This window comes from Lynx canadensis, chromosome A3, assembly GCF_007474595.2.
Source record: "Lynx canadensis isolate LIC74 chromosome A3, mLynCan4.pri.v2, whole genome shotgun sequence".
NCBI classification, from domain to species: domain Eukaryota; kingdom Metazoa; phylum Chordata; class Mammalia; order Carnivora; family Felidae; genus Lynx; species Lynx canadensis.
Genome location: NC_044305.1, coordinates 10,726,419 through 10,749,300, shown reverse-complemented (window position 1 = coordinate 10,749,300; position 22,882 = coordinate 10,726,419). Strand labels below are relative to the sequence as shown.

The following is a 22,882-nucleotide window of genomic DNA, read 5'->3' as shown; positions in this document are numbered from 1 at the left end:
TCGGTGATGGGCTCTTCTCTTTGGCCTGAAGAAAACAAACGGGATCCCTAGCGCGTTGAGGCCACCGGACTGGTGAAGCCTGAAGATGAGAAGGGGTGTTGCCAACGGGCCTCCCCAAGATGCTCAATGACTATGCCAACTGTAGTCTCGGGGACACTTTTAGGGTGACCGCAATCTGGATGGCACACGGGCAGTCTGCCTCTCGATTTAGGTCAACCCCAACCAACACATCATGTCAACATTTCTGAACCCACCTTTCATAGCAGAGTGCATCTGAGAGTATGTCCTTGGCTAAACAGCCTGGAGAGTAACGAATACCAATCATGAAGGTTTAACCAAGCCTGTTCTCTTAAGGTCTGCTCTGTAAGCACGTTGATCTTGGGCTGTTTCTCTAAATTTCAAGTTAAAATAGTTTCAAACCATACCTAACATCTCAAAAGATTCTCACGTAATTCAAAATAGTACAAATTGTGGTTATATATAGCTCAATGTCGAAGACTTCAGTTAGCGGGCTTAAACAAGCCATTTCATCCAACCCCATCTCTGAAATTGTAATAAAATACATCTTTAAAAGCCCAATCAATGTTTCAAGGGAAAACAATAGCTGGAAAAGTAAAAAAAAAAAAAAAAGGGGGGGGCGGGGGAGGGGCGCCAAAGCATCTGATTTAGAGAAACAAAGATGAAAAACCTAATTACATGTTGCAGAATACAGGCAAAAGCTACCATGAAATAAGCAAAATAATTTTATCCCAAGTTTAGTTTTTCTTAGATATACTTAGATTTCATACAGTGATAATACAGATACAAAGGGAAAACATCTGGATTTCGTCCTTGGCCTAATTTACAAAGTAAAAAGAGATGCTAGATTGACATGTAAATGTTTAAGAATATTTTAGTGCTCATCATATTTACTTAAAAAATGCATCTAAATAGTCCAGATTTTCTAAATAACTTCTAAGTAATGAAAAGTCTTCATTGCTCAAATACTTTCTTTACTATAAACTCCAATAGTGACAGTGTTGTAATGACTGTGGGTGTAAGAACCAAAAAGATTAAAAAGGCAAAAGATAGCTATCTACTCTAGTGAGTTCTGAGGTAGTTACTTCATCTCTGCTCCACAGACCTGACAATAAAAACTCTGGGTTTAGATGAAGTAGAAGAGATTCTAAACATTCAACCACAACAGCAAGTACTGTGTTTCATTAGCTTAAAACTAATTTTACATCCAATAGTGATGAACTTTCTAGTTATTAACGACGAAGAGACGTCACTTCCCCAAGGGAGGTGGGTCTGTAGTGTGCTGGCTGGCTACATAGCTCCGTGTAAAAGGGAAACAGAATAGTAGAGGCCCTATTGGAATGTGTCCTATGGATTCAATTATGGGAATAGGTAATGTTCAAAATGACACCAAAGGTTTTATGTCCTGGTATTAATTTCTGGTAGTATCTGTTAGAAATGCAATGGAAAAATCAGACTTTGGGTTTCTTTAGCAGCCGAATTAAGCCAGGAAAATGTAATTAGGAATACAGTTCAATAAATATGCTTGTTAAATAACTTAGAGATGTCTCTTATCTGCAAGTCAACTCGTTTCTAAGCTTATTTGCTCAAAGTATGACTTCCTGCAAACTTAAAAGATACTGTATGTTCCATAAGCTATACTACAGTTAGAAATTTCGTGTTTTTGAAACACCCAGGTTAGACAAGATAGGTACACAGAACATTCGTGCTGGCTTTCAGGAACAACTTAGCCTGCAATTTACCTGGCAGAACACTTACAGCTTAGTAAGAGTAAGATGTTTAAAAAGTGCTATAGCAGCTAAGTCTTAAAAGTCATTAAAATATCGATACCTTAATATGTCATCAGTATTCTTTTCTTACTGATAGAAGCTACTGCTCAGGATAGGGGAGAAAAAAACTATGCCATCAACTGATGTCAAGTTTCCAATTCACAGTATGTATTTTAAATAGACTTGCTTTGACAGATGTAATGCTTCATCAACACAACAGCTACAAAGGGCCAAATTCTAAAATTGTGATCTGGATATATTATTTTATCTAAGAAATTTGAGATACATTTTTTAAGAAGGGGCAGATGTGTCTACTTGTTCATTCATACAGAAACAGCCATATATATTTCATGAATAAAATTAACATTTTTCTTACTTCTGACACTATTACAAAGAGCTATGAATCCAGTTTTTATATACTTCAAAATCTTCCCCATGTAAGAAATTCTGCACTCATATTCTAATGAAAGCAATATTTTCTGGGATAAAAAAAAAAAAACAAACCAAATACATTTATTTACAAGTCTTAATACAGCAAAATGCAAGTGAAAATTGAGAACACTGCTCGTTTTTCTAATTTAATTTGACATATAAAATGTAGTTTCCTCAGAAAAAAGATTTGTATGAAATTTACCTTACCTTATGATTTATGCTCTAAGAGTACATTTTATAAAAATCAGCAACCAGGCTTCTTTTATGTTTAAATGAATCAACATGATAAGTATAATGAATAACTTTCTTTTTATGTAGTAGCAAAAAGAGTCAATAATCCTTTCAAGAAAGAGACTATTTCATTTCCTCCCAACTTGGATTCACCGTAAACACGATCCACGAATGATATTGGAACCTAGTTAAAAAAAATATATATGATAAGTCAGCCTTCAAAAATATTAGAAAGGAAGTATAGCAGGCATACACCAATACAATACAAATAAAATTTAACTTCTGATAGCCAAGTCCTTCAAGTAAGTTCACAATTAGAGGATTCTTACAGCAATTGTGTGTACCTCCAAATCTTTAAACATTTCATTATGTAAAAATCGGTCATATGAACCAAATCTACAACTGTCTGAAAGCACTGATCCTGAATATTAAGCTGGTTTACCAAAGTTTCAGCCTGTACTTCAAGAAAAATTGATACTCCAAAAGTACAATTTTTCAGTAGTCCATTAAATTTATCTGTCACTATTTTAGTGTTAAGTTAAAAATCTTGGAACTTCCACACGAGAAATGGCAATCTAGTTAGCTATTTTCTTGCTATGAATACAAACATTAGTGTTAAGTGAGGAGAGCCTTCCCTGAGAGCTCACTAGCTGGCTGGAAATATTCCTGTCCTTTTCATTTACTCCTAGGAAATGGCAAAAGGATTCATCATTAGGGTGGCTCCTGGCAACGGCAAGAAGAAAAGGAGCAAAGACAATCATCCCACAAGGCTGGGTGACCAGAAGAAAGGGCAAAATGAATAAGGTACCAGTAGCTTTTAATCCCTTAAAAGAGAACGCTGCCTTCTATTAAGGTTTTACATCTTAGGTCAAATGTAGGTAGTAATTTGGAAGTGAAATGAATTTTCATCCTTTAGTGCACGGACATTCTAAACAACTGGAAGCTTTCCACATTTATTCAGTAGTTGTGCAAGTTAAACTTTTTATTATAAAAAGTCTAAACCTATTGTTCCTTTACAAGGAATACAGTGGACTATTTACCATCAGTTGCCTACCTCGCCAATAGTATAATTCAACTGCCTTGCCCGAACAATCATCTCCATCTGGAAGACATAGCCTTTGGAAACACATTTTTCTATTAATTTCTGTAGGACTTCTTTTCGGTATAACCTGTGAGAAATTAAAATATACATGAACACCTAGGTAAATACACTTGCCTACATGTAACCTGATCTTTGGAAAGTTCACTGGTATTTATAAAACCTAAAACTTTCACTAGCCATCTGTATGCAGAAAAGTGGTCACAGCTGATGATTATGACACGTGTCCTGAACCGGAATGGTCATGAAATATTTGGTAAATAATTCAGAATAATTTTGAAAATGAATTCTTAGTGTCTTTTAAGGAAGTTATAAAAATAGGGTAAAGTGAATCACTTGAAGCAGAACCACCCACTGTTTTTAGTTTTTAAATTTTCTTAAAATTTATTTTTCAGGTTGAACAAAGGGAAACTGTTCCAAATATTGCAACAATAGAGTTGACAGATGATGATGAATCCACAATATAAAGCAGAACACACTCAGTAACTAACAGGTGTTTCCTCACAAATGCCTATGACCAGTTTCTATTTCCCAAGATCTACTAAATAAATTCCCTGGGATAAACTGAAGTACCTCTAGGGGACTTAAGGGAGAGTTCCTGAAGAAAGTGACTGGGTTCACCCACAGGACTTCTTAGCTCCTCTGTCTTACTCTGTAAATTTGATGGGATCTGTTTGGCCTGCAGCCCATCTAAAGTTGGGCTGGACATCTGTCCATTATACATATCTAACTGTGACCTTAATTGGTAATAGCTGTATCTTACCAGGACTGCCTCAATCCTGTGATGCCTAAGTTCCTGTCTTAACCTAGCTTAACCTAGAGTGTCAATACTAAAAAAAAAAAAAAAAAAAAAACAACAAAAAAAGAATCAACATTTAATGGAAAAGAGCAAGTATCAAGTAATATAAATTATCAACTAATGCATGAGGTTTAGGCCTTAAAGTAGAGGAACAGACATCTTCTAGCTTCAGAGACAAAAAAGTGGCAGTCTTTAGTCATTTGCCATGGTCATACGAGACAGTTCATCTACTATAGCAGTTCAAAAATTAAAAACATACCCCCCCCCCAAACAAACAAAAATTACCCCTTCCCAACCTGGCAGGAGGCTTTATTCCAATTAAACAAGGCTTGCTTTTTAATTGAAAGCATATGGAGAACAAGGTAACTGAAGTCTTTAAACTTTTCTGTGGACTGTGCCATAAATATTCATATAAATTGCAGAAAATTACTGGTAGACGTGTTCTTTGGAGCACATCACCAGTGACAGCCATGTTCTGAATAAGCAGTTGAATAACCACCTTGGCCCTCTGGGGGCCCCCAAGGAGCTGAGCACCAGTGAGAATGTTAACGAACACACTAACCTAAGCCCTGCCTTGGATGCTCTTTAGAAAGTACACATTTTTCTTTAAGAAGATGCTTAGGCCTCATTAGCAACTCTGAAGGAACTTCAGTCGGCCTTTGTGTGTTCCAGAAGAAAAATGGGGTAGAAATGAAAAGCATTTCCTAAATAAGCCATTGTATAGCAAGAAAGTTTATATAGAAAATATAAAATTACAAGTTTTTACTGTACCTGAAACTTCCTGTTAAATCAGATGCTCCTGGTCTGAGCAAAATCTGAGTTATAAAATTGGCCCCACGGCTGTTAAATAAAACAATCAGATTTTCTTTATAAAATACATTTTTTAAACAAGAGAAACACATCTGAGATCAGAGTGCTAAAATTGCTACACAAATTTCATAAATACAACTGTTTCACAAAAATGTCAATTTTATAGGGGTGCCTGGGTGGCTCAATCAGTTAAGTATCTGACTTGAGCTCAGGTCATGATCTCATGGTTCATGAGCCCCACATCGGGCTCTCTGCTCTCAGTGCAAAGCCTGCTTCGGATCCTGTCTCCCTCTCTCTCTGCCCCTACCCCACTCATGCCCTCTCTTTCAAAAATAAACATTTAAAAAAATGTTAATTTTATAAAAAAGTTTAGTCAGTAAAAGATTTGACATTCTCATTTTTCAGAAAATGGGGACTTTTATTCTCAAATGTGACATGTAGAGGGGACCTATAAAACAATCATTCTTATAAATTTTAGGTAAGAAAGGTAACATTTTAAATTCAACTTGCCTATTTGCCAACAGCCATTATTTAGAATTATGAGCATCTCTCAGAGAGCAAAAAGGATCAGGGATTTGGAGTATCCTTTTCAGATTCTAATCAGCAACAAGGGATTGTGGATTTCAAGTAATGCAACAGGTCAGTCTGCATAAATATGGCTTTTTTTTTTTTTTTTTTTTTTAAAGAAAGTATACAAGTGGGAAAGGGTTTTGGTTTTTGGCAATCTGTGGAAATTGAACAAAGGTTCATTCTGAGACTGTGTCAGTCTCCTTGGGCCACTATAACTAAATACTGCAGACTGGGTGGCTTACATTCATTTCTCACAGTTCTGAAGGCTGGGAAGTCCAAGATCAAGGTGCAGCAGACTTGGTTCCTGAGGAGGACCCTCTTCCTAGCTTAAAGGGCTGCCTTCATGCTATGTGCTGAGGGGAGGAGGCCAAGAGAAGCCAATCTCTCTGGTCTCTTCTTGAAAGGGCACTAATCCTACCATGAGTGCCCCATGGTCACTATATTTAAATTACCTCCCAAAGGCCCCACCTCCAAATACCAATGCTTTGGGGGTAAGGTACTTTAACACATGAATTTTAGCAAAGACATCCAGTCTACAACAATGACAGGATGTGTGCTTCCAACACAACCAAGTATCAGTTTCAAGCTATTACTAATAGCTATTATTAACATTTCAAAAAGACTTTACTTGCCCTTGGAAAAAGTGACTTTTTTATTGCAGCTATTTTAGTAAACTCCAATTCAGAAAAAAAAGTTTTCCGGGGCAAACTGGAAAGGACAGTTTCTCTCCAAAGCCAAGGTAACTAACTACCAAGGCCCTCCCTCAGAAAGATTATTTTTATACAAATAACATGATTAGTCATATAGCTGGGATAATGGCTAATTTCAAAAACATTTTCCCTTTCAAGATGCTTCTAATAGATAACAAAAAAATTCTAGGACACAGTTCACCTCCCCAAGATGGGTTTAATCAAAGGAAAGCATGCGTATATGTTTATGTGTGTATGTATACATATGTATTTGCAGCTCTATTCAAGCTAATGTATTTTTTTAAATGTTTATTTATTTATTTTTGAGAGAGGGAGAGAGAGAGAGCATGCACATGCAAGAGTGAGCACGCGAGTAGGGGAGGGCAGAAAGAGAGGGAGGGTCCTAAGCAGGTTCTGAGCTGTCAGCGCAGAGCCTGACATGGGGCTTGGACTCCCGAAGTGAGATCATGACCTGAGCCAAAATCAGGCATTGCCACTTAAATGACTGAGCCACCAGGGTGCCGGTCAAGATAATGTATTTTTAAATGGGGGTTTGTTTTTAAAATATGCAGCAAGGGTGAGACAGACTTGGATTCTAATTCTAATTCTGGATCACACAAATGAGACCTTGGGCAAGTGATTACATAATCTTTCTCAGGAGTTTATATACTAAGTCAGTGCAGACATTAACAAGTGATGACAAACACAACTCAATATAACTTAATGATCCAACTAAAAGCTGTAAATTGTATCTGATCGGGATTCCCTTATTTTAAATAAGAGTTCTGATGACCAAATTCAGAGGGGTCTGAGAGAGAGATCACTCATCTGTTGTTCTGAATGTTGGTTGTACAACAGAATCATCTGGAGAGCCTGTGGAAAATACTGATGGTTTTGCCCCACCTGTGGTGATCCATTCAAATGGTGTATATAGTGTGTGTGTGTGCACGGGAGAGAAAGAGCGAACAGGAAAAAGTAGTGTAGGATTTTTTCTCTGCTTTATCCAACCCCTTCATTTCACTGAAGGCTGAGGGTCCTACAGGTCTTAAACGACTTGCCCAAGGTTCCACATTTAAGAAGCAGAACGGAGATGAACTCAACAGAATCTTCAATAGGGATGAAAAGGGTGATAAAAAACACTAACATTAGTAAGAATTTGTATAAAATTATGTCGTCATGTGTAACATAGTAAGCTGGATAGATCCTTTATGGATTAAAATTGACCTCATCTTCCTAATAAGCACAAAAAAGTGATGTAGATTAAATATGCTCACAAATTCCTTGTGGATGAAGACCAGTAAGAAGTGGATTCTCCTTCCTCACCACTTGATTATGGGCTTGCTTTGACCAAAAAAGAATGCTGTTAGCTCCAGAGCCTAGGACTAGGAGGCCTTGCTGCTGCAGCCTTAGGACTCTTGGATGCTGCCCTTAGGATGCCATGTGAAGGCACTGGCCAAGCTTTCCAGAAGGTGCAGTAGTGAGATGCCCCAGACAACAACCAGCCCCAACGACTGGATACAGGAATGAGGCCATCTTGGATCTTTCAGCCTACCTGACCCTGACCTTCCAGCTGAAGAAGCTGCAAGAATGAGCCCAAGTGAAGCTAGCAGAGGAACCATCAACCAAGTCACAGAATGAGGAGAAATAGTTGTTTTAAGTCACTCAGTTTTGACACAGTTTGTTATACAGTGATAGAAAACTGAAACAGTATGTTTCATTTCCATTTTATGATGAGGGAAGTAAGGCTAGAAAAGGTACAATATGCTATGTGACACAGGGATTAAATGACACAATCAGGATTTTAACCCAGGTCTGACTCCAAAGCCTCACTACTTTTGTTGCTTAGTAATAGCTGATCATGAAGTGTCTCATTTATTTGAAATGATTACATACATTTGAGATGACTATATATATATATTCACACACATATACATATGTACATACATACATACATATATATGAAGTTAACAATCTGGTCCCAGAAATCCCAAGGCACCATGGTGATTTAATCCAAATACCTGTTACAAACATATGTCCAGTTACACTAAACAAGAGAGAAACCATAGCACATGTCTATACCTGATTATTTTTCTTTTCAAATCCCAGCCATATACACCTCCATTTCCTTTGTAGCGAGTTCCAGAGACAATGTCAAAATTACCCTCCTTCTGCTTCCTATAGAAAAAATCAGTTGTCAATTAGAAAAAGCTATTGAGCTTTCAATAGTTATTTTCATGAGTTATACAAAAAGAACTTTTAAGACTTGCACAGGAAATATAATGCCAAGAAAACATGAACTATACCACTAAGAAATCTTTTGATGTAATATTTCAATTCTGATTTTTTTCCCCTTTGTTAACTTCTAAAACTAAAAAAATAGTACTTGCTGATTGTACCATGTGAAACCATCCTAAGATGTAATCTCCCTCCTTTCTGTTCTCGGCCCCATGAAGTAAACAGTGCTAAAACACTCTGGTAACCCTCCAGACCTTTCTCTTTGCAGAAAGATAGACACACGGAACTCCAGGCTTTCTGGTTGCTTTAACAAAACTGGAACCCAAAAAAGTACATTTTGCAACTGCCTTGTGTCCATTAACAACATACATAATGGGACCATGGACATCCCTATAGGTCAACAGAGAATTTCCCCATTTTCTCCAATAGCTGCAAAAATGTCCCACAGAACACTGAACCCACATACTTATATGGTTGTTTTCATGGTGGGTTTCCCCACCCCCAACAACACAACCACAATGAAGTGTGGCAATGTTTTTATAAATGTACATCCTGGTGCTTAGATGACCCAAAGTGGAACATAACAGATTTGCTAAAATAAAGCTTAGGAGTATTTTTTTTTTTTTTTCAACGTTTATTTATTTTTGGGACAGAGAGAGACAGCATGAACGGGGGAGGGGCAGAGAGAGAGGGAGGCACAGAATCGGAAACAGGCTCCAGGCTCCGAGCCATCAGCCCAGAGCCTGACGCGGGGCTCAAACTCACGGACCGCGAGATCGTGACCTGGCTGAAGTCGGACGCTTAACCGACTGCGCCACCCAGGCGCCCCATATTTCTAACAGGTATCACCAGAAATTACTTTCCAAAAAAGGTTGTAGCAACTCCCATTTCTCCGGCAATATTTGTGTGTCCACCTCCCACCATCTTATTGGCACTAGATGTGCTGCTCTTTAAGTTTGTAATTATGACGAACTAACGGGTAACAAAATACTACCGCAGTTATTTCAATTGCATTTCCCTGACAACATGCCAGGGTATCTTCTCTTGGGTTTATCAGCCATTGGGCTTTCTTCTACATATGGCCTATTTCTGTCTTTCACAAATTTTCTATTCCCCTGATTTCATTTCCTTCACAGGTCAAAGGGGCTTTTGGGTATTAAACATATAAGCAGACAAGGTATCTCTGAAGGGACTTTATGCAGAGATCAAAGGATGAGAATAGTTGGCTATGAAAGAGAAAGGAAAGAACATTTTAGGCAAAGGAGAGGGGCAGAGGGGCCAGATCACACAGCAGTTTGAAGGGCAAAGAAAAGAGCCTGAAGTGATCTAAACAGGGGAGAAACGTTACCTAATTTTGTTTTAGTATATTCAGCTTACACTGAGCACAGCTTCCACATTCTTATTCTGAGAGGTTTCATGTTGTTTTGCATTTTCTAAGAATACAACTATACTACCTGCAAATAAATACAAGTTTGTATCCTTTATCAATATTTATACTACATGCTTGTTAATATATCACTTAAAATATCCATGTATAATAACAGCTGGTATGCCTAACTTGATGCATTTATTAATGATTCAACATTTCACCAATTAGTAAGATGTTTGTGTTAGGACTGGATTTTCTTCATCAAGTTTAAGTGGTTTCCTTTTCTTTCTACTTGCAAGTTTTCATTAGAGGTGACCCAGGAAGTTTATCAAATACCTTTTAGCATCTACAGACTCAATCACGCTTTGTTAATGTGATAAATTATGTTGATGAATTCCTGATGATGAACCATCCTGGCATTCTTGGAATAAACCCTATTTGTTCATGGTGTTTCACCCTTACAATGCAGGGCTTAATTCCATTTAACAAAGTCACCTTCTATCTTTTCCCATATTCTGGAAGAATTTAGATAACCAAGGAATTATCTGTTGCTTAGTTCCTAAAATATATCAGTCACATATCTATAGTCAAGAGCCTCAAATCTATATGTTGGTATCCATTTTGACAGCAAACAAAATAGCATGTCCGTTTTTAATTAGTAAAGAATGACAAAAATGAAAAGAAGTCCAAAATCAACATAAGATAAATGATTTGAATTAGAATTTTTTCAAATATTAGAAATACCTACCTAATGAATTCAGGAATAAATTTTGGCTGAAATTAAAAAAAAATAAACGAAGTCAGTAAAACAGGCTTAACCTATCATGAATAGCTAACAAAAAAAGACACCACTTACATGGTGTGAGAGATCAGCATCCATAATTATTATGTAGTTTCCTGTGGCATGTTTCATTCCATGAATATATGCAGTTCCTAAAAACAAAAACATATCCATTAAAGAAAATCACCAGAAATGCTTAAGTATACTCGTGAACAGGTGAGAAATTAAATTAAGCATCTGAAAAGCATACAGCAGTTCTCCAGAGGTAAAACTAAGCTACCGTTAAATCCTATTTATTCAAAATAAAAAACATCTCTTGAGTCCGTTCTTTCATCTCCCAACTTCACCTTAGTCCCAGACACCATCTTCTGATGCTTGGATCCTGGCCTGGCGGGTATTGCCCTGCCTCTGCTCTTCCCCATCACTCCTGTCCCATCTTCATAAAAGCTACCCACTGAATGTCTTCTACGCTGTAAGCCTAATACACTAGAGCCCTGGTCTGGTGTCTGGGATCAAAGGCACAACCAGGAATTATTTAGCCACCCTCATGCCTAAAAGTTCCCTATGGACCTGGCAAGTAAGGGTAAATTGGGATTTGAGGATTCCTGCATTCTCCAGGTCCAAGCCACCACAGTATCTTCTTAGTAAGGGCAAAGTCTTCTAAATATTTATGAGAGTGAGTGAGCGAGCAAGCGAGCGAGCACGGGAGTAGGGGAGGGACAGAGAGAGGACAGAGGATCGACAGAGGATCTGAAGCAGGCTCTGTGCTGAGAGCAGAGAGCCCAACACGAGGCTGGAACTCATGAACCATGAGATTATGACCTGAACTGAAGCCAGACGTTTAACCAACTGAGCCACCCAGGTGCCCCAAGGCCGAACTCAGTTCTAACTTCCTTTGCTCAAAAGTCACCATCACAGCTTTTTGGATTTCTATTGACTGGTTAGTAATTCCTGGTTGCTTTCACAGCAGTTTCCAGATTACTTCAATCCCAAAGAACTTCTGGGTTCAGATATTCAGATACTTTATGATGCCAGAGAACTAAGGGTCTTCAGGACAGCAAGTACTCGATTTTTAAGAACTGTGCTTCCAGGGCACCTGGGTGTCTCAGACGGTTAGGCATCCAACTTTGGCTCAGGTCATGATCTCTCACAGTGCGTGAGTTTGACCCCCAAGGGATCTGTGTTGACAGCTCAGAGCCTGGAGCCTGCTTTGGATTCTGTGTCTCCCTCTCTCTCTGCCCCTCCCCTGCTTGTGTTCTCTTGTTCTCTAAAATAAATCAAACATTAAAAAACAACAAAAAAGAACTGTGCTTCCTCCATGCTCTCTCAATTTTTTAATAAAATTATTATTATTTCCCAATATAAGCAACTATAACCAAAAGAAAAGAAATAAAGGCATTCAGATATTCATCTTGGAAGGACCAAGTTCATCTGAGATTTTCTATAACCTCCTATAATTAAAAGCTGGAAAAGCTTTCTTTTTTAAAAACAAAGAGTAACTGTTTACAACTTCTAAAAAAATACTCAAAGATTTAGAGCTAAAGTGCTGTGCTGGTCCCAACACATTTGCTCTCGGACCCCTTCTCTGTTCTACACTCCATGGAACTACAGTTCCCAAGGGCTCTTGTCAACTGGCTGCCAAATCGCTTTGGGAGACACCAGGGGATAGTTGCCAGGAGAGAAAAGGAAAAGTCGAAGTGTGTCCCCACTCTTACACTGCATCCCAGCACTGACTGGGTATCCCCATGGCTCCAGCTCCTGCCAGGGAGCCCCCACTCCATTATTCCAACCCCTTCTAAATAACCTGGGGTTCCTGGGCTCCAAAAGCACCATCTCCTATTGTTGCTTCTTTTGAGGGGTGGTAGCAACCACTAGCTGTTACTAGTCTGAGTAGCTTCACAGTTCCATTTGGCTTCTCAGCATTCCTTCACCTGCGTAACCAGATTCTTCGTATTAAATTCCCTACATTGAAAGACTGACAGTGGTTTCTGCTTTCCCAACTGGGCTTTGACAGATAGAGACAACTCAAGTTAAACCATTTCAATGTCACTAAGAACATTAAAAACCATTACAGGAGGACACTGTATTTTGGCCCTGTTCCAAATTGGGAAAACACATACTGGATCACCTTACCAAGGCAAGGAGCAGGTATGAGGGGTGAGAGGTTATACTTACCCAGTCCTAACTTTTTCTCACGTGGTCTTAGAAGCTACAAGAATAAGAAACAGCATTTTAACACACACACACACACGCACACAAAACTATTAAAAATTATTTTTTTATAGGTACTTACCCTTTTTAACAGAAACATAGTTCCATATGTTAGACCTTATATTAGACATTAAAGCAAAGTATGCTTAACATTTTTTGCCAAAGTGAAAAAGTGCTTGGTATTTAATAACAAATCAAATAGTTTAACAGCTTGGAAAATTTCACCCCAACACTGCAGGCCAAATTTTAAACATTTTTTTTTTCCTGGAGTTATCCACCAGAAAACAGTATGTAAACAATATATTATATCTATTACTTAGCATTTTTGAACAACATCTACTGGTTCCTATCCCTAGGAAAACTGAGGCTTTAACCCACTTATTCCATATCTTCTTGGAATATTTGATAGCCACATTTGTTTCCCCAATTCCTTTTGTGATTTTAATGATTTAGTTTTTAGTTCTTGATTTGTTTTCCTTTTTATTTTTCTCAATTACAAAAACACAGGCTTAAGATTACAAGTGAGACAATGTATGGTCATTCATTAGTTAATGGCATTCAGGTTGGTTCCAGGTATCTGCCACTACAAATATACCTACAACAAAGACACTTGTACATATATCCTTTTGTATAGGTCCTGTTTTCTTTTTTTTTAAATGTTTGTTTATTTTTGAGAGAGAGCGTGAGCAGGGGAGGGACAGAGAGAGGAGACACAAAATCTGAAGCAGGCTCCAGGCTCTGAGCTGTCGGCACAGGCCCAAAGCGGAGCTCAAACTCACTAGCTGTGAGATCATGATCTGAGCCAAAGTCGGATGCTTAACCGACTGAGCCACCCAGGCGCCCCGTTTTCTTTTTTATATAAAGTTTATTTACTTATTTTGAGAAAGAGAGTGCACCAATGAATGGAAGCGCACCACTGAGTGAAAAGGGGTGGGGAAGGGGCAGAGAGAATCCCAAGTAGGCTCCATGCTATCAGCACTGAGCCCTAGGCAGGACTTGATCTCAGGAACCAGGAGATCATGACCTGAACAGAGATCAAGAGTCAGATGTTTAACTGACTGAGCCACCCAGGTGTCCCAAGGTCCAGTTATTTCTGCAATTAGCACCCTAAAAGTTGAATCACTGGCTGAAAGGGTATTTATACTCCTTTCTTTGAACTCCTTTTATGATCTTAAATGCTGACATCACTCCATCAACTTATCCTGACTTTATCCTTGGATGACCTCATTACATTCTCTAATGCCACAATTACACAACTTTAGGGTTATATTCCTAAATATATACACATACATACATATATATTTAATGTTTATTTTTGAGAGAGACAAAGCACATGCGGGGGAGGGGTAAGGCGAAAGGGGACAGAGGAGGATCCAGAGTGGGCTCTGTGCTGATAGGAGACAGCCCCATGTGGGGCTCGAACTCACAAACCACAAGACCATGACCTGAGCCAAAACCCAGAGTTGGATGCTTAACCACCTGAGCCACCCAGGTGCCCCTAGGGTTATATTCCTAACAAAAAAAATTGTATTTTTTCTTTTCTTACTGTTTCTTACAGGGCTCAAGTAGACTCACTACTGAGCCTATCTTGTCCCCTTCTGCATTTGCCAGTCTATAAGCAGGCTGCCTCAGACTGCAAATATCTAAACAGAGTATTTTCAGTTCAATTCAACCAGGACAGATTGTAGTACTTTTTACTACATGCAAACTGCATGCAAGTCTTGGGGAGGAACAAAGATAAAATACACTTCTGCTTGATGAGCTCTTACAGGAGAACTAGACATTCAATCAATCATGTACAGTAATTAAAATTTACTGAACAGGGAGGGGCGCCTGGGTGGCTCAGTTAGTTAATTGTCCGACTTCAGCTCAGGTCATGATCTCATAGCTCGTGAGTTCGAGCCCCACGTCCGGCTCTGTGCTGACGGCTCAGAGCCTGGAGCCTGCTTCGGATTCTGTGTCTCCCTCTTTCTCTGCTCCTCCCCCACTCGTGCTCTGTCTCTCAAAAATAAATGAGCATTAAAAAAAGTAAAAGTTCACCTTAGATCTTCTATAATCCTATGTTTCTGCTAGAAAAGTCTTTTCTCAAGTGTTTATAAAACATAAACCACGCTGCATATGAAAGAATGCTGTGCTACAGTTAAAAGAATGAGAAAATTTAGTAATAAAAGATCTCCAAGCTATAATTACAAATCAACAGAATAATGCAGGAAGATTACATCTACGTTAAAAAAACAAAAGCACCACCTTACCCAGTTCTCCACATGTAGACCCATGCACACACATGCACAAAGGTCTGAGGCCACCCCCACCAAACTGCTGACAGAGGTCTCCCCTGGGGAAGGGACTAGGAGGTTCATAAACGGCAACTTCAGTTTTATCAGTAACTTTTTCATTTGACAACAATGTAGTTTTTTCATTTCTTAGGTAATAAAAGTTCACACTGTTTCATTTAGTGTGCTGTACTTTCAAATCCTTAATTCCACCCCCTTCCTTTTCTGCCCCCTCACATCAGTGAGGATGGCTCAAAGCAGTAAAGGGCACACAGCCATCAGGACAAGTGTGAACTCACAGAAAGTACGTGCAGGAGGGCTGGGCACACACTCTGATGAATGCTCACCACAACTGCTTATAAGATTACTTCATGTGACCCTACGATTTGGTAAAAAACTTATTTTCTAAAAAATTTTTACTATAGAAAATCTTGACATTTTAGAAAAACCAGGATCAACAGTATTTGAGTGGACTTTTTTTTTTTTTTTTTACCATAATGAAAATAAATCTTCAGCTAAGAAAGGCTAATTGTAGTGGCGCCTGGGTGGCTCAGTCGGTTGGGCGTCCGATTTCGGCTCAGGTCATGATCTCACGGTTTGAGTTCGAGCCCCACATCGGGCTCTGTGTGCTGACAGCTGGAAGCCTGGAGCTGCTTCAGGTTCTGTGTCTCCTTCTCTCTCTGCCCCTCCCCCACTTGTGCTCTGTCCCTCTCTGTCTCTCTCTCGCGCGCACGCGCTCTCAAAATAAACATAAAAAAAAAAGGCTAATAATTGTACTTTCCTCCTGTTTTGCAATTCCTTACTATCAATGAGGCTCCCTTTTCTTTTTTCATTTTATTTTTTCCATTTTTGGCTGTTTATAGTTCTTATGAATTATGGTTTTGTACATCTCATTAGGATACTGATCTTTTTGTCAGAGGTAATATTTTGGTATTTTTAAGTAGTCAAACCTCTCAATCCTAGTTATATTTGATGTTTTAAAAGTAATGAACATGCATTACATTATCAGAACTTGTAAAAATACTAAACTATGGAATAATACAGGTGATATAATCTGACCTCAGGTTGGAGGCTGAAACAGATGATGTAAATCAAATGTCATGTAAGCACTCGACATAGAAAGGCTGAAGCCCTCCACAACCTCAGCTCTCCCTGACCTATATAACCATCATTAACAGTTCAAGGTATGTGCTTCTACTTTTGTATGGTCCCACCTCTGCTATTTATTAGCTATATGACATTGGAAGTGACTTAACCTCTTGGCTCAGTTTCTTCACATAGAGTTAAAAAACAAACAAACTTCTTTCATTTTCTGAAACATTCATTCCAGCCAGTTTGAAAGACCAGCAAACAAAGCATCTGGTGCTTAGTGTTTTGAGGTATTGTAAAATAGCTTCAATAATAATCCTTCTCCATCTTCTCTCCCAAGTAAACTTGTGGCACTTGTCACTTAAAAGCAAGAAGGGCCATTATTGTTGCCTGGCATGGCCTGATATTGTTGAGGGGGAAAAAAGGGCAATTTTTCTAGTTTAAATGATTTGAAGATCATAAAATAACAAAGGAACTATAAGAAAATCGTAATAGTGAATGCAGTTTTTTTCTCGTTATTTTGAATTTTTTTTTTATTTAAAAAAAATTTTTTTTTTCAATGTTTTTTATTTATTTTTGGGACAGAGCGAGACAGAGCATGAATGGGGGAGGGGCAGAGAGAGAGGGAGACACAGAATCGGAAACAGGCTCCAGGCTCCGAGCCATCAGCCCAGAGCCTGACACGGGGCTCGAACTCACGGACCGCGAGATCGTGACCTGGCTGAAGTCGGACGCTTAACCGACTGCGCCACCCAGGCGCCCCTCGTTATTTTGAATTTTATTGGTTGATGGGAAAAATGGAACTCTTTGAGGGCCATATTGTTTTAGCATTTGAAAAGGTCAATTTAGTAGGCATACACTAAGATCAACCAATTATACCTCAAGGCTGAAGTTCTATGGCAAAAGTATTCAAAATATCGTCAGGTTGATATTCCTGGCTTAAACAGAAGTGCCTAACTCAGAGTATTCTACATGTAACATGTGATTTAGTGGCTTTGGCCCAGAACTTGTAAAAGAAAAACTGGGGGACTGTGGCCAAAAAAACGAACCTAGCATCATAAGAAGTCACTGACAGAAGGCTGGAAATCTGTCAACTTTTAATCTCTTCCTGTACATCTGGAGGAGGATTGGAAGGGTGATAGATCTTTGAGTTGCCCAGATGTGATATGGAAAGAATAACTAGCATAGGAGAGATTTACTATGTGTGTAAGAGGAACATGTTCCCCTTAAATGCTTCCCTTCCATCAACCAGTATCTCCTGCAACTTGTGCACCCTGTGACAGTTTTTTTTATAATGCTTAATTGCTATTTCTTAAGATGAAAATATCAACAAAGGTTCTCCAGGAGACTTCTTTCTTTATATCTATACCAATGGTTCTCTTTTGGGAGGAGTGGACAATTTTGCCCACAAGAGGTCATTTGATGATACTCAAAGACATTTTTGGTGGCCACACTGGGGAGACGGGCTGCTAATGGCATCTAGTGGGTGGAGTCCAGGGATGATGCTAAATGTCCTGTAACATACAGGACAGTCCCCCACATCTAAGGATTATTAGGTCCAAAATGTCAATTGTTCCAAGACTGAGAAACTCTGGTCCATACAAATTCTAAAATACCCAATGCTCAGAATGTGTTTAAATCTGGATTCAACTGTCTGCTTGGACCCCAAAATTACCTAAAGTAGAGCTCACAAGTGTATTCAAACACTTACGAATAAAAACCATTATAAAAATAAACCAGTGGTCAAAAATAAAAATTATTATAGGGGCACCTGGGCGGCTGAGTCAGTTAAGTGTCCAACTTTGGCTCATATCACGATCTCGAGCTTCCTGAGTTTGAGCCCTGCCTGTCAGGCTCTGTGCCATCAGGCTCTGTGCTGACAGCTTGGAGCCTGGAGCCTGCTTCAGATTCTCTCTGCCCCTCCCCTGCTCACACTCAGCCTCTCTCTATCCCTCAAAAATAAACATTAAAAGAAACATTTTAATAAAAAATAAAAATTATAAAGCCGTTATAAAATGAACTCTACATGTAAGTTACTCCAGCAGAAAAACAATACCCTTTGAAGTACAGTGGGAAACTCTATAAAGTTCAAGACTCAGAGAGTCAATCTACTCCCAGATGATTTTTCTACAAAGAAAGATGCCAAGTGCTCTGACAAATAGAAAGATGCCAACTTCACATGGAAACGATCACGTTTCCCAGCTACAAGCTTTTATAGTTGCAAAAAAGGGGAGCAAGAAAGATCATGACACATATTACTAATTGCAATCCAGTTCCATTAATATTCCTGTCAGTATCATGCTTTAATTTTGCCCTTCAAGAAAACTCACCTGCAGAGTAAGTTCTGAAAACAGACTTTATCCAAAGGCTCACTATTTTGCTGTAAAATTGCTACTGACCCAATTTACCAAAGACATGGAAAAACTCAAGCAAGATGTTCTTTTTCATTTCAGTTTCTAGAAAAACAGATTGACTTTAAGTATTGTCATTTCTCATCTTTCCCCTACAAACACAACTAATGTGACAGAAGAATGTTCACATGACTTACAATTTTGTCTGACCCATAGATCTTCTCCAACTGTTCAGCAACATCCCTTGTTCCATCTGGGCTTCCATCATCTATGATTATAATTTCATAGCTGATTCCACTAAAATAAAAAAAAAAAGTTTGTATTGCTTGCAGAGACAATACTCTCCAATTAAAAAATAACTTTAGGGGCGCCTGGGTGGCGCAGTTGGTTAAGTGTCCGACTTCAGCCAGGTCACGATCTCGCGGTCCGTGAGTTCGAGCCCCGCGTCAGGCTCTGGGCTGATGGCTCAGAGCCTGGAGCCTGTTTCCGATTCTGTGTCTCCCTCTCTCTCTGCCCCTCCCCCGTTCATGCTCTGTCTCTCTCTGTCCCAAAAATAAATAAACGTTGAAAAAAAAAATTTTTTTAATAAAAAAAAAAAAAATAATAACTTTAAAATTACTATTTCCTCACCAATATAAGTGGGAATTTATGTCATATTAATCACCAAAGAAAACTTCAATTACCAAATGAAACAAATGTCAAACATTTAGTACTTTACCTCCAAACTCCAAACCTCGGCAGCCTATGGATAAAAACGTTACAATGAAGTCCTGAGATAAAAAAAAAATTCTCAAATCAAAAACACACTCTTTAGTTTAAAAACTCACAGCGATTACATATACATCCGTCCATTATATACCATAGGATATCATAAAATTTTACTTACCTACTTTGGAAGTGGTATTATAGAACCTTAGCATCAAGTCTTAGTTATAAAAAATATTTCAAAAGTACATTTAAAAGATATCTCAAGGGGCGCCTGGGTGGCTCAGTCAGTTGAGCGTCTGACTTCAGCTCAGGTCATGATTTTGCGGCTCAAGAGTTCGAGCCCCACGTCAGGCTCTGTGCTGACAGCTCAGAGACTGGAGCCTGCTTCAGATTCTGTGTCTTCCACTCTCTCTGCCCCTCCCCAGGCTGGCGCTTTGTCTCTGTCTCTCAAAAAAAAAAAAAAAAAAAAAAAAATGCTTAAAAAAAAAAAAGATATCTCAAGTTGACTGAGTTGCTGAGTTAATATTCTTTTATTTATTTTTAATGTTCTATTTGAGAGAGACAGTGTGCATTGGGGCGGGGGGGGGGGGGGGCTGGTGAAGCAGAGAGAAGGGAAGACAGAATCCCAAGCAGACTCCACGCACTCAGCATGGAGGCAGAGGCCCAAGCAGGCCTCTAACACACAAACCGCGAGATCATGACTTGAGCAGAAATCAAGAGTTGGCCACAACCCATTGAGCCACCTTAGACTGAATATTCTTTTCAATTTAAATTTTAAATAACATAATCAGGAACAAATAGGATTTCATTTCATTTCATCTGTTAAAAAACCCTCTTTAAAATGGTGACATAATCTTTACACCACTATTTCAAATAGTTGTACCATTATCTCACGTCATTAGAAAGAGCACAGAAAATTACATAAGATTTTAATGTGCTTCAAAATTAAAATCTCTCTGCTGGCTCTCCATTAACTTTATGTTACAGTTTCTATTCTAAAAATAAGCCAACACAATACTTGGATGTACATGTGATCACTGCATCTTCCTCCACCCCCCTTTTGGATTTTTTTTGGATAACTTTATTGGGAAACTTAAGGACAAAGTAAAGGAAGCACACCAAACCCCCACAACACTGTTTCCTCTTGGTCTTAATAAACATATGTAAGGAAATCAGCAAGAAAACATTCATTCTGTTAAAAAGCTTTCAAAAGTCAGCCCCAAAATCCAAAAAGAAGGGTAAAATCAGCCCATCTGTTAAGCCTTCTCCCCTAGGTGCTTTAGTACTTAACAAGCCAAAACCTGTTAAGATGTTGATTCCAGTTGATATGCTGAAAGAGATATACTTCATAAAGAAATGAAGTCATTCATAAGCAAATTATTCCTTTCTCTCATTTCAAAGTGCCCAGAACACCTGAGGGTAAGGATAGTTTAAAGGAATCAAGCTAAACTCCCTTTAAGTAATCTGACCATATCTGAAAATAGTTGTTTCCTTCATTAAACATCACTCAGATTAAAGTAAAAAATATTTGAGAATCAGAAGACAAAATAAACAAGATCAACTATATTAAGATAATTTCTCTAATTTGCAAAGTGGTTGTAAAAACCAAAATAAAAAATAAAGAAAAAGATATGAGTACAAAAACTGCAAGGAGCCACGTACATTAAGACAGTTAGTTACAGGGCGCCTGGGTGGCTCAGTCGGTTAGTGTCTGATTCTTGATTTCGGCTTAGGTAATTTCATGATTCGTGAGTCTGAGCTCCACGTTGGGCTCTGTGCTGGCAGCGTGGGGCCTGCCTGGGATATTCATTCTCTCTCTCTCTCTCTCTCTCTCTCTCTCTCTCTCTCTCTCTCTCAAAATAAATAAAATAAATTTAAAAAAAAGCAATATTTTTCACCAATTAGCATTTTCAAAAACGTTAAGTTTGATAAAGCTCAGGTTGGCTGGTTGATAGGGAAACAGGCACTCTCCAAATAATGCTAGTCCTAAGGTGGTACAATCATTTTTTCTGCGAGCAATTTGTTGATTTTTATATTTTTGAGAGAGAGAGAGAGAGAGAGAGAGAGAGTAGGGGAGGGGCAGAGAGAGAGGGAGACAGAAGATCCAAAGTGGGCTCTGCACTGAGGGCAGGTATGGGGGTGGCAGTCAAGAGCTGCGAGATCATGACCTGGGTTGAAGTCAGATGCCCAACCGACTGAGCCACCAGGTGCCCCTAAAGCTTTTTTAGTTTTTTTTTGTTTTTTTGAGAGAGAGCAAGGGTGACCATGCAAGCAGGAGAGGGAATGTCAATTTTAAGCACATCAGTTGACCCAGTAATTCCATCCTGAAGACTTTATCCCCAGTACACTAGTAAAAGTATGAGCATGTTTGCTGTAACAGTCATTTAATAAAGGAGCATTCAGTGTGTGTCAAGCGCTCTTCTAAATGCTGGACAATATGGTGTGAACAAAGTACCTGTTTTCATTCGTAAAACAAAAGTCAAAAAAGAAAAACAAGAAAGCTCTAGAAATAATCTGTGTTCACGGAGATGACCTGGTTAAGTTATAACACAGCCATATAGAAAGTTACTTAATTTTCGAAGTTTGTATGTGTTGATACAGAAAGATCTTCATCTATACGCGATCCCACTGGATCTAAAACAAGCTACTTCATACTGATACCAGGATCTTCCGAAATCTTAAAAACATTGTATAACACTTTCAAATTCAAACTCTAAAAGCCCCAGTTTCTAGCAACCACACCAAACATCCACTAGTGACCAACGAAGTTGCCCAGGCCAGCAGCAGCTCCCTAACCCACAGAGATCAAACCTCATGCTTACATAAGCACTCAGCACGGGGGCGGGAGTGAGCGTGCTCGGTTAGTCTCCCGGCTCCTGCGGCATCCTGACCACCCAGAAGTAGGAGTGAGGTCAAGCTTTCAACCTCGCTCCGACTGAAAAGGTGGACAACGCTACCAAGAAAAAGACAACCAGGGGCGTGGGGTGGGGTTGGGGGACAGAGGATGGGAGTGTACAATAAAAGGAACGTCTCATAAAACCCAAGGGCAAGAATGAGAACCCGAGACACAGAATGAACCCCAGAAGTATCCGCCGCCTCTTTCTCGCAGGGTGGCCTTCTCCCCGAGGCTTCCCTCAAGAGCCGAAGGGAGGCCTGCAGGGACTCCTCGCGCAGCCAACTGCCGACACCCAGGCCGGCGAAGCCAGCTCATCTCATTCCTCAGGGAGGGCGGCAGGGCACGCTACCTCTCGGAGAAGCTTTTCACCAGCAGCCACACGATGAGCGGTAGGTTCTCGCGCTCGTTGTAAGTGGGCAAAAGCACCGAATACTTGTCCTGTCGCGGGACGCGCCCCTCCGGCTCCCGCCGAGACCTACGAGGGCTACCGCTCGCTTCCTCGGAGGCCATGGCGGAACTGCGCGAGACGCCGGAAACGGAATGACGTCACGT

The 22,882-nt window shown here is 39.4% G+C and overlaps 1 protein-coding gene across 1 annotated transcript; it reads right to left on the bottom strand.

Moving 5' to 3' along the window:
• Positions 1 to 730: 730 nt before the first annotated feature.
• Positions 731 to 22,850, bottom strand: DPM1 (dolichyl-phosphate mannosyltransferase subunit 1, catalytic). The gene is made up of 9 exons (XM_030309392.1): positions 22,680 to 22,850; positions 18,924 to 19,023; positions 12,978 to 13,011; positions 10,878 to 10,954; positions 10,770 to 10,795; positions 8,497 to 8,592; positions 5,120 to 5,188; positions 3,505 to 3,619; positions 731 to 2,634 (listed from the first exon to the last, which is right to left on the bottom strand). The coding sequence occupies exons 1-9, from the start codon at positions 22,838 to 22,840 to the stop codon at positions 2,530 to 2,532; spliced, it is 783 nt and encodes a 260-aa protein (XP_030165252.1). The 5' UTR covers positions 22,841 to 22,850; the 3' UTR covers positions 731 to 2,529.
• Between the last annotated feature and the right edge of the window lie 32 nt (positions 22,851 to 22,882).

Bases quoted from the DNA above. Each gene is read 5' to 3' on its own strand.
- DPM1 (XM_030309392.1), bottom strand. From the start codon at position 22,840: ATGGCCTCCGAGGAAGCGAGCGGTAGCCCTCGTAGGTCTCGGCGGGAG. The intron at 13,012-18,923 runs GTAAGTCATGTG...TTATTCTTGTAG, and splicing joins TCTATGGGTCAGACAAAATT to CTTCTAAGACCACGTGAGAA. The intron at 8,593-10,769 runs GTAGGTATTTCT...TTTTTTCTATAG, and splicing joins TTTATTCCTGAATTCATTAG to GAAGCAGAAGGAGGGTAATT.